The 12,172-nt window shown below is 52.5% G+C and overlaps 2 protein-coding genes across 2 annotated transcripts in view; both read right to left on the bottom strand.

The window, feature by feature from the left end:
- The window catches only part of LOC135217916 (uncharacterized), a gene marked incomplete in the record, with an annotated part of 536,838 nt that overhangs the window by 459,901 nt on the left and 64,765 nt on the right, over positions 1 to 12,172 (bottom strand).
- LOC135218448 (methyl-CpG-binding domain protein 2-like) overlaps positions 1 to 12,172 on the bottom strand; it is a 34,700-nt gene that overhangs the window by 16,401 nt on the left and 6,127 nt on the right. Inside the window, 1 exon segment of the mRNA XM_064254763.1 lies at positions 9,722 to 9,874. Coding sequence (XP_064110833.1) covers positions 9,722 to 9,874 — 153 coding nt within the window.

Below are 12,172 nucleotides of genomic sequence, written 5' to 3'. Positions count from 1 at the left end.
GACCCTCCTTAACAGAATCCTTAACAGTCACAGGGTCAGAAATCAAAACTTGAGGAGAACGTGAAGTTGTAGGAAGACGTGAAGCGTCAGCAAAAGACTCGGGAACAGCGTCCGAGTGATAGCGAACTTCCACTTCGCGTCCAAAGTGCTCTTTACGACTATGTTTACTAGCGTCCATCGGAGCGTCCAACCTAGCGTCCCTCCGAGCGTCCAACGAAGCGTCCAGCGAAGCGTCAAAAGAAGCGTCGAGCGGAGCGTCTCTCCAAATTTCCCGCGAAGCGTCCCTACAAACGTCCCGCGAAGAAACAGGGCCTGCCACCTGACGAGCGTCCCGTAGAGCGTCGACTTGAGCATGTCGAAGAGGAGCAGAACGTACTGAAGTTCGTCCGACAGGAACTAACTCGTCGCCAGCAGAAACGTCGAGGTCGGAATGCCGAGCGTCCTCTCGTCAAGAAGAGAGGGAGCGTGATGAAACCTCTCTCTTTCAGACGTCTACCACCACCTCTAGACGAACACTGGGGAGAAGAACGAAGTCTAGAGGGCGAAATACCAGGAGACGGGGACGAAAGAGGAGCAGGCGGAGAAGACTGTCTTGTTCTCTTGATCGGAAGTCTGTCGTCCTTCTTGCGACGAGGAACCGTCTCCTTCTGCTTAAGTAAAGCGTCCAGTTGCCGTTGCATAGCAAGGATTATCTCAGTCTGAGAAGTCTCCTTACGAGGAGAAGAGCTGTGCCTGTGAGAAGGCGAGGGGCGAGGGGACGCCTTCTTCCTTCTCCCAGGAACAGCCTTGGCTCTAGAGCGACTGGGGCGCTCGAAGGCGTCATCATCAGATGACGTCCTAGACTTCTTCTGGGGCGGAAAGGCTACGCTTTCCGGAGAAGAATGCCAATCAGACAGAGCATGACGTGAAGCGTCTTGATCTTGGAAAGTCCTTTTCAAAGGCCGCGAATCCGAACGAGATTCCCACCCCTTGCGCGGGGAGGACGCGTCGGAAGACGAGAAATGACAATTTGTCTAAAATTGCATTTTCCTAACTATACAAACCTGAGGTCCTTTTACAATAGGAAGGTACTAGCGGCAGCTGGATAGGTCGTAAGCTTTCGAACAAGGGGTTCGGTAGTTAACTGCTTGTCCGACAGGCGCGCGCGCGCGACTGGGAGGTAAACAAATCACTTTTGCTTTTTGGCCCAAGCAAAAACTGCAGAGTGAGGGGTGGCATGAGGTGGGGCTATGTGTAAAAGGACCTCAGGTTTGTATAGTTAGGAAAAAATGCAATTTTCGACAAATTGTCATTTGTTCCGACACGGCATACAAACCTTCGGTCCTTTTACAATAGGAAGACTCACTTCTTGGTGGGAGGAATCTGAGTCTTTTGTGAACAGACTGGTGTTCGCCCAACCTTGGAAGCCTCCCTGGTCGTAAGAGCGAGGGAGGGATCCAAGCCTCTGTCCGATTGATCGGGGTGTGCACCGCAGGATCAATGGTCAGACCTCTGGACCGAGTACTAAGAGAGAGGCATGCGTATCTCTTCGTACCAGCAATGCAAGAACTTGTTCCTGTACAGGAGCAAATATAAAGTCATGGGTTTTGACTCTTGTAGGCATCCACTTCCCCCTTGTAGAAGGAATTGGTGGATATTCTGCTCCTATCCCTAGTGAAAGGGATAGGATGGGGCTCTGTCATATAGCTCACCTGCATCTCGTCCTCATCCAGCGTAGTGACGACCATGGCCCTCTGCCCACAGGTAGAGGGGAAGGAAAAGACGGGAAGAGAGCCAGTCACTCACTCACTCACACATCCATCCACACAGTCACACCAGGACTCGATGCTGTTCAGCCTGCGAGGGTGGGTTTGGGTTAGCTACACAACTTGTTGAGCAGCCACCACGGGTCCCAAGGAAAAAGGTATCCCAAGGACCTGTGGGCAATATCCCTAAGGTAGAAGGACGTAAAGGTAGTCTGGTTAGACCAGACCCCTGCCTTCAGGACCTGCGCCACGGAGAAGTTCTTGCGAAACGCCAACGAGGGGCCAATACTTCTGACTTCGTGAGCTCTCGGACGGGACGTTACGGATGTCATCACTACCATCAGCCTCGTACGCCCTCCTGATGACCTCACGCAGCCAGAATGAAAGAGTGTTCTTGGATACTTCTTTCTTGGTGCCCCGGTGCTAACGAAGAGGCGTCGACACTCAGGCCTGAGGTGTCGAGTTCTCTTCAGATAGCGCCGTAGCGCCCTCACAGGACAAAGCAGCATCTCATCTGCATCATTATCGGTGAAGTCCAATAGGGAGGGAATCGTGAATGACTCGAACCTGTCATCAGGGACTGAAGGTTTCTGAGTCTTCGCAACGAAGTTCGGGACGAAATCGAGCGTCACGGATCCCCATCCCCTGGAGTGTCGTACATCATAGGAAAAGGCCATGAAGTTCCCCTACTCTCTTCGCCCGATGCCAGGGCCAGCAAGAAGAGGGTCTTGAGGGTCAGATCCCTGTCTGACGACTCTCGGAGTGGCTCGAACGGTGTTCGAGTCAGACTCCTTAAGGACGAGAGTCACGTCCCACTCAGGGGGCCTGAGTTCCCTGGGTGGGCAAGCACCTTTCGAAGCTCCTCAAATAAAGCAAGGAGATCTCGAACGAGTTCGAGATGTCCAACCCCCTCAGTTTCAGGACGAGCGCCAAGGCGGCTCTGTATCCTTTAACTGTGGGGACTTGAGAGGAGCTTCTCTCGGCGAAGAAAAAACGAGGAAATCCGCTACCTGCTGAAGAGTGGCTCTGAGAGGAGATAGACCCCGTCTACGACACCAACCACAGAAGACGGCCCACTTCCCCTGGTACACAGCTGCAGAGGACTGACGGACGTTTTCCAGCCATCTCTGTTGCTGCGCTACGAGAAAAGCCTCTCGTTCGCAAGAGATGGTGGATAACAGCCAGCCGTGAAGACGTAGGGACTGGACTGCTCGGTGGTACCGCTCGACGTGTGGCTGGGCGAGAAGGTTGTGCCAAGGGGGAATCTCTCTCGGTTCTCCTGCGAGAAGAGCCAGCAGGTCCGGATACCAAATGGCCTGTGGCCATTTGGGAGCCACCAGGATCATCCTGAGATTCGGGGTGACCACGCTCGACTGATCACCCTTGCGAATCAGGCTGAACGGGGGGGGAAAGGGCATAGGCGAAGAGGTTGTCCCACGGGTGTTGAAGAGCGTCCTCTTGCAGCTGCCCATGGGTCCGGCACGGCCAGAAGAACACCTGGAGCTTCCTGTTGTGCCGGGTGGCGAACAGATCCACGACTGGTCGCCCCCCCCCCACAGGTCGAAGAGCCTTTCGCCACGTCCTGGTGTAGAGACCATTCGGTCCCTATCACCTGATCCCGACGGCTGAGCGTGTCTGCTACTACATTCCTCTTCCCTGGAATGTAGCGTGCCGACAGCTCTATGAGTGTGCCTGAGCCCACTCGTGCACCTGCCGAGTCAACTGGTACAACGGAAGAGACACTAGGCCCCCCTGTTTGTTGACGTAAGCCACCACCGTGGTGTGTCGCCACATCAACACCATGAGTGTCCCATCAAGCGGTCCTGAAACTCTTGGAGAGCGAGGAACGCTGCCTTGAGTTCCAGAACATTGATGTGAAGGTGCTTGTCGTTCTCGTCCCACACTCCTGAAGTCAGCAACTCCTCCAGGTGTGCGCCCCATCCCTCGGCCTCGATGCGTCTGAGAACAGCTGCATGTCCGGGGGGGGAGTGCGCAGTGGCACTCCTCTTAAGAGGTTTCCTGTCGTCGAGCCACCAGGCTAGGTCCTGCCTCACCTCCTGTGTCAGTGACACTGGAAAGCTTGGGGAATCCGTCGCCTGTGACCAACTCTCCTTTAGTCTCCACTGAAGAGACCGCAGGTGAAGACGCCCGTGAGGGACTAACTTCTCGAGTGACGACAGGTGTCCGATCACGACTTGCCATCGCTGAGCTACCTGTTCCTGCCGAGACAGGAACTGGTTGGCTGCCTCCCTGAATCTGCTGATCCGCGAGTCTGCGGGGAAGACTCGCCCTGCTACCGTGTCGATCAGCATACCCAGGTACTTCATCCTCTGCTTGGGCTCGAGATCGGACTTCTCGAAGTTCACAACGATCCCCAGATCGCGACAGAACTCGAGCAGTCGATCCCTGTCCTGTAGCAACTGCGAGCGGGAGCTCGCCAGGACTAACCAATCGTCGAGATACCTCATCAGACGTATCCCGTGCGAATGGGCCCAAGCAGACCAGACGTTGAACACTCGCGTGAACACCTGTGGGGCGGTTGAGAGACCGAAGCACAGTGCCCTGAACTGGTACACCGTCCCGTCGAGGATGAAGCGGAGGTACTTTCTGGAGGACTGATGAATGGGTATTTGGAAATACGCATCCTTCAAGTCCACTGAAAGCATGAAATCGTTCTCCCTGATGGAGTCGAGCACTGAGCGTGCCGTCTCCATCGTGAACCGGGTCTGGCGAACAAACCGGTTCAGGGGAGAGAGATCTATCACCGGGCGCCAGCCTCCCGTAGACTTTTCCACCAGGAAGAGTCGACTGTAAAAGCCCGGTGACTGATCCGTGACGATCTCTACAGCTCTCTTGCTCAGCATGGTCTTGATCTCCTGTCTGAGTGCTACGTCCTTCGGTGACCCTGGAACGTAGGACTGCTGTTGGACCGGGTTGGAGGTGAGGGGTGGCCGAGATTCGAAGGGTAATAGATATCCCTCCGAAGGACATCTACAATCCAAGGTCTCGGCGCCGTAGCGCTGCCAAGTTGCCCAATGGCTGGCCAGGCACCCCCCCACCCCCACTTCGGCAGCAGGTGAGGGGGAACGCCGTCCCTAGCGTTTCCCCCCTTTCTTCTTCCGACTCTTCCCAGAGCCTCCACGGGATGAGGAGGGCTGGGAGGAGGGCTGGTTACGGCTCCCTTGTTAGAAGTCGAAGAAGACAGAGTCATTCCTCGGGGCTTCGACGTAGCAACCGTCTTAGCAGCCGAGGAAGCGCTAGCCGAGTCTTAGACTTGGCCGCAGTCCGAGGCTGCCCAGAAGCCTTCGAGACTGGCCTGGTGAACCAGACGGTCACTGTCATCAGTGCGTCGTCTGTCCACCGCAGCGTCCACCATCTCTCCTGGGAAGAGAGACGTGGAACTCCGTAAAGGTCCGTTTCTAAGCCCCAACGCCGCCTCACGCCCGGCCAGCCCCTGGAAACCCGAGTAAGGACAGCGTCCCTTCGTCGGAGAACCAGATTGGCCCACAGGTTCACCGTCTGGTGGGCAAGGAAGGAGATGGCTCTTCCCCCAGACTGCAAAAGTCCTCCTGAAGGTCGAGTCATTCTCTTCGGGTGGAGAAAATTCCCCCGGAGTTGGCTGCGACGACCTTAGATACTGTGAGGGACCACAGATCTAGCCAGGAGTACGGCCTGGGAAAGCTGCCATGGCGGTAGATTCCAGGCCGAGTGCCTCTTGCTGCGAGAACCACAAGTTCTCGGACAGGAGCTGTTGCAGAGACACACCCGGAGTCAACCTAGCTAACTCCGGGTTCACCGTTTTGGCGGCATCGGGTCTTCAGATGGCACGTAAAACCGCCGCTGTCGTAGCAGAGGAGGTGGAGCAGCTTGCTCGACCTGCCAGACTTGAGCGAACCGTCTTGTCCGGAGACAAGCGATTCAACCTGGTCCAGCACTGAGTCCGCAAGCTCGGAACGCGGCAGGCCCACACCGTCGGTCTGGGTTCCCTCTTCGGGCCCCGAACGACTCGAGCCGGGACGTGGGCTCGGATGGTGGGAGCGGCGATCCTTCCCCGAGGTCGTTGTGCTGACGAATCAGCGCAATAACCTCGGCAAAGTTCCTCTGGATCTCGGGCGTGATAGCATCCTGTGGAGTCGGACCGTCCAGTCCCTCAAACAGGAGTACCTCCCGAGACCCTCCTCCCTCAAGGAGAGGAGCAGCGACAGCCCCCTCTCGGTCTCCTCCAACCACCTGTGCGTACGACCTGGCTGGTCCGAGAACCGAGCCTGGTACGTACGACGACGTGGCGGGATCCTGAGGGGCGCACCCGCCTCACGATCACTCCTCAATACCTCGCCCCCCCTCCCCCCGGTGTAAACCCGAGGAGGTTGAAGGTATGGGAGGAGGCAGATGACGCTCTCTCCTCGCTCACTGGCAGAACCAGGCGGGCTTGGAGGACTGCAGGCGATCGCCAACCCGCGGTGGTGATCGAGCTGCAGACCTAGTCGAGCCGTCTCGCTGTGGAGAACGGCTGGACCGAGAACAGCGGCCCCGGTCTCGTGTGTCAGAGGAGCTGGTGCTGGTCGCCGTACCCGATCGCTCTCTGTGAGAGCGACGGTCAGGCGACCGGCGAGCTCCACTGTCACGGTGAGATCGGTGCGTATCCTCACGGTGCGTCAGTTCGCTGGTACCAGCCGTGGCTGGTGCCGGCGAAAGGGGGGACCTCTTCCCAGCCTCAGCCCCTTGGCCGGTCATGGGACCGTCACGTCCGCCCGGGTATCCAGCCTCTCGCCGTGAGAGCGAGAGCTGGTCTGGTGAGAGTCGCGTGAGCGGCTGTCACCAGTCTTCCGCTCCGTGCCGTGAACCTGACGCTGAGCGGACTCAGAGGTCTGGTTCCTGGCTGCACGGTCGCTGGTAGGCGACCGTACACTCGGTACCTCTCGCGAACGAGCGGCCGAGCCGGATCCTGCTGCATGTGGCCGACCCACTAACAGCAGGTGAGGAAGTGCCGGTGTTGGCCGGCACCCCTCTGGTCCCCGTAGTCTTCTCCCTTGCGGGAGAAGAGACGGGTCCTGCTCCCGAAGGAGCAGGGCGACCAGCGGAAGAAACCCCCCGTCTCACCAGAGCGAGACGGGCCTTAGAAGCTCCCGAAGGAGACTTCTTAGGGGGGGGGGAGGCGACCTTCTTCTTCTTAGGCGGGGAGCCTTAGAAGAAGAAGGGGAAGAGGCGGCAGACGACGACGACGACGAAGAAGACGATGAAGACGACGACGACACCTTCCTCCTCTTCTTCTTCTTCTTCGTCAACCTCCTCAGGACCGACGTCAGATCTGTCATCCAGGACGGAGCCGGGGCTGCTGTTGCCGAAGCAACAGGGCCCAGGACGTACCTGTCCGAACAGACCAGCATCGGGAGCAGCGGCGCCAGGAACAGGAACAACATCAGCAGGTGCGAGCATCACAGGAACGGCAGTCGAGACGGCAGGAGCAGGAACAGAACAGCAGCGGTGGTCACGGCAGGTACGGCAGGCTGTGTGGGCGGTACAGATGGTCGAACCAGCGGCACAGACGTCATCGGCACCGGTGGGAGGTCCAGGGGTGGCGAGCTCTTCGGGCACATGAAGTCCGGGGGGTCGTGGCAGCACAGGCAAACCCAGGTGGCGGCATCACACTCCCCCGAGTTACGGCGACTGGCCCCTGCACCGATGTTGTGGGTGTTACAGAGACCGCGTGCTGGGTGTACACCGGTGAGGAGGTGACGCGTAGCCGGGTGTTGTCAGGGTCGTGGTGGTGGTTGTGACCGTTGCATGAGTAAACCGCCACGGAGCCAGCCAGATGATAGAGCAGCCCCTCCCCGGACACTCGGCACGCCCTGCAGCCCCAACGATGCCCACACCTGTCCGAGGTCATCCTTCACGGCAACCGCACCTGAGGAGGCAAAAGTCGGGTGATTAGAAGGATCCTCTACCCGCTCGCGCGAAGACGAGCGGATAGAGGACCCAGAATACAACTCTACGTCAGGGTATCTAGCGCCCTCCTCCACACTCGACACGTCAGGAGAGGAGAAGGACCTAGACACCCCCCCCGAAGGGGAAGGCGCGAGACGTGGAAGTTGAGCGGGCGGCAGGAAAGAAGACGAAGTGTCCGTACACCAAAGGAGTCGCGGGAGAGCTTTCCGACGACTCCTTTGCAGGCCTTCGCTTCTTCCTGCCCTCATACAAAGTCCACTGCGCCTCCGACCAGTCATTACACACAACACAGGGCTCGGCCCGGGTGCATTCGCGCCCCCGACACCGAGCACACAAAATATGAGGGTCAATCTCCGGGAACAAGATCTAAAACTTCCCGCATCGCGCCCTTCGATACCCGGGCCAAAAGTCTCCTTGGGGTAGCGAGGCGAGGAGATTCCATCATTATTCACTTGAAAGCCGTAATTAATATATAAAGAGAGAATAATTGTACTTACAATACTCTTTCATACACAATTACAACCAAACTTAGAAAGCAAACGACGAGCAGCGGGCAGAGAGCGAAAACACACACGTCCATCCACTGTGAGGCCGAAAGCAAAAGTGATTTGTTTACCTCCCAGTCGCGCGCTGCGCGCGCCTGTCGGACAAGCAGTTAACTACCGAACCCCTTGTTCGAAAGCTTACGACCTATCCAGCTGCCGCTAGTACCTTCCTATTGTAAAAGGACCGAAGGTTTGTATGCCGTGTCGGAACAAACAATCTTTCAGGATGCGTGCTCGAGCACGCTCCTTAGCAGCCTGGGATGCGTCCACAGGGACTGATGAAGGGAACGTCAAAGATCTGGGGGTTGGGGGATCCCCGTAACCCTCTTCGGCCTTCGACATGCCCTCTCCCTGAGTCCTGGGAGTCCGGCAGAGGTCCCAGCCTAGAGGCGCTATAGGGCCGATCTGACGCCCCCTCCACTTCACTAGGGGCACTATCACTGCACTTAGCACTTTGCCTGTTTTCAAGGGCAAGAACTTTAGATTCAAGCGTTTTCAATGAATCCAAAATAAGCGAAAGGGCATTACCCTCCGCAGACACCACTTGAGGGCCCGAAGGCAACACTACGGGGTTAGGAGACACAAAATCTAAAGGAGGGTTAGAAGGGGTTACATTAATACCCTGTCTGCTACCTTTGATTTACTCCTGGAGGAAGACCTCCAGATCCTGTCACGCTCTAATTTATTAACGTAGGATTCATACGTCTTCCATTGCACATCACTCAAACTTTCGCACTCAGTGCAGCGAAAATCATACCTACAAACTTGTCCCCTACAACCTTTACACACTGTGTGAGGATCAACCAAGGCCTTTGGTAGCCTCACCTTGCATTCATCTTTCATACACACCCTGGCGCTAGCCGAACTAGACCCAGAACATATTTAAGGTGGAAAAAAACCAAGCCAAAATCAAAACAATCCAAAGTCACGTATGCCAAGCTATCGATCCAATAACAAAAAACCAAAAAAGTCAAGAGGATACTCAAGCCAATGAAAAGTTTTCCAAAATCCCAGAGGCGGAGGTGCTGTAAACAGCTGTTTACAACACCGGCGACAGAAGAAATCTAATAGAAAAGGAAATGGGAATGGTTCCTGATACCCGCCTCCCAGCGGCGGGAATGGGTACTCACCACCCTACTCCCACTACGTGTGTCGTAAGTTTTTAGAAATTCTGTCGGACTTCAGAGAATACAGTATATATATAATCTGACAGGTAAGTTTCATGACAAAATGAAAGGTTTCTCTGGAGATTTTCTCAAAAGCAAGCAGTGATGTTTGCAGGGTAAAGATGAAATAATTATTTGTTCATGAAATATGGGTACCAAAAACCATTATTACTGAAGCAAAGGTAAAAAGATAAAGAGACATGAGCTCCACCTTCATCATCCTAAATACAACTGGGCTTCTAGCATTCAAGCATTAATTATGAGTAAGTGACACATAAGTAAGGAAAACTGATAAAAGTAATTAAATACTCAGACTTACCTGTAGTCAAACAAAGTTCCTCGAGGCTTCTTATTTTTTCTAAGGAGAACAGGATTTACTTTTCCAGTTCTAAAGTCAAATGAAGAGAGATCTACAGAGTCACCTAGATAGCGGGCTAGTTGAGGCTTACTGCGAAACTTCTTTCCACTTGGGCTGGAAAAAATATAAATGATGAACAAATTTTTGCAAAATATTTTAAGTGAAAATACATTCATACTCTAGCTGCAAACCATACAAATAATGTACAGTGAATAATATTATATTAGCTCAACAGGAACAGAAAATGCTGCTTCATATAATATTATTATATTTCATTACTGTACTATGAACCAGGGAAAAACGGAAAAATGTAGTATCAGCTACAATTCACTACTTTAGACATGCCTACTTCATTGAACACAGCAAGAAACCATACACTGCAATTAGTAATTGAGTACTCATAATCAGGTGGGAGAGTATTCCCTATTAGGAGTGCATATTCTCTCACTCTAGCTCAGTTTTCATACATAATAAAAGTCGCTTATGGATCATGCAACCCTTGTGTTTTAAGAGGCCCTATGAAACATAAAATCTGTTTTCCAAATTTTTGTTGAGCCCTAATATAATGCTTCACAATTATGAATAGCAATTCAGAAAGGGGTTAAATGGCCTCAAAAGATTTCCAAAATGAAGGAGGATATTTTCACTTCAGTTTGGAATAATCTGTTTTTTATGTTTATGTACTCGGTACCATGGTACAAGGCTTGAATTATCATCGTTATGAAGCATACTATGAAGATGTTCCTCCTATCTAAATTACAAGTATGATGATGGAAGAGACTGGAAAATGACAGAACTATAAACAAATACTGTATTTTCGTATAGGCCTAAATAACCCTTCAGGGCCAATCATGAAATCAAGCTGTGATTGCCTGCCCCATCATTTGTAATTTGGATACAGGTCAACATTCAGCATTCTTGTTTGCTGAAGCTGTCAGCTTCTTATGATTTTGCTCACTTTAGGTAATCATTTCATTTATGAGGAAGGTACAACTGCCTTAGGATCTTTACTCACATTTACAGTAAGTCCTCGGGTTACGCTGGTCTCGACTTACGATGTTTCGTGGTTACGAACGCGCCCCCATAAAATATAAAAAATAATATTTGCGTCGTTCCGTCTTACGCGGTTTAGCGTCGTAAGCAACGTAAACAAACGCGAACTAGTTCCAGGCGCACGGCGGAAGAATACGCTTTGTGGGGAGAGGACGGCGTCGCTTCGCTACGCTCATTCCTCGCCCATACGCCATTTTGGTTGTTTACACTGCCTCTCTCTCCCTCGTGTTGTATCGTTTTTTGTAACTTTTTGCTCTTTGTTATGGCTCCCAAGCGCAAGGCGGACTCTTCTGATGGTAGTGCATCGAAGAAAAGAAAGGCCATCACCATGGAAATTAAAGTGGACATTATAAAGCGATCTGAGAAGGGAGAAACGCCAACAAACATTGGCGCTCACTTGGCCTTAGCCGTTCGACCGTTGCTACCATTATCAAAGATAAAGAGCGCATCGTTGAACATGTGAAAGGATCTGCTCCTATGAAAGCGACAGTGATAACTAAGCAGCGTAGTGGTCTAATAATTGAAATGGAAAGGTTATTGGTGCTTTGGTTGGAAGACCAAAATCAACGGCGTATCCCAGTCAGCCTTATGGTGATTCAGGAGAAGGCGAAAAGATGTTTGAAGCATCTCCAGCCAACTTCTGGAGGGGTTCTTTTTTTACTCTTCACTAACCTCCCCCAGTCTCTCCAGCACCGCAGCTTCCTCCTCCCAGTGTGCAAGCCAATCAAACTAATAAAGGTAAGGAATTGTTCTCTCGTTGTTATTGATAGGTATTTACATTAAATCATGTGTTATTTTTCAATCCTTCCGACTTACGCTGAAAATCGTGTGGTTACGATTGCATCGTAAGAACGGATCAACGTCGTAACTCGGAGGACCCCCTACTTTTTCTTACTGCAGTGAAGAGTGATACTTGTGGCAGCATAGCCTAAACAAGGGAGAAAAAAATTGGCATTTGCAAAAAAAAGACTTCCCTATCCCTACAAAGGAATGGATGCACTGTACAACCTACAGCACTCTAGGTCAGGTAAGGCTGATGGTAATCAAAGCCATGGGGGAGCAAAGAAAGCCCTCCAAGTCAGGTTGAGCTGGTGCCCTAAACTAGGTTAGGCAAAAGATGGTTGAGTTCTGATGTATTCTTGTTGAAATACGGTTTTACTGGTGTATTTCTTGTCTAAAATTATTTTTCATATTGAATTCTAATTTAAACCTTGTATTTACTGAATTCAGAATAAGTCTACCTAACCAGACGGCTATGATTCTCATACAAAATTAATCTTAAATACTATCAAAATACATCAAATGAACCATACAGGCTATATTTCTGCACTTTCTCATTTGCTTGTTTGTTTGTATGGT

Source organism: Macrobrachium nipponense, chromosome 9 (genome assembly GCF_015104395.2).
Source record: "Macrobrachium nipponense isolate FS-2020 chromosome 9, ASM1510439v2, whole genome shotgun sequence".
NCBI classification, from domain to species: domain Eukaryota; kingdom Metazoa; phylum Arthropoda; class Malacostraca; order Decapoda; family Palaemonidae; genus Macrobrachium; species Macrobrachium nipponense.
This window is presented reverse-complemented; position numbering and strand designations above follow the sequence as displayed.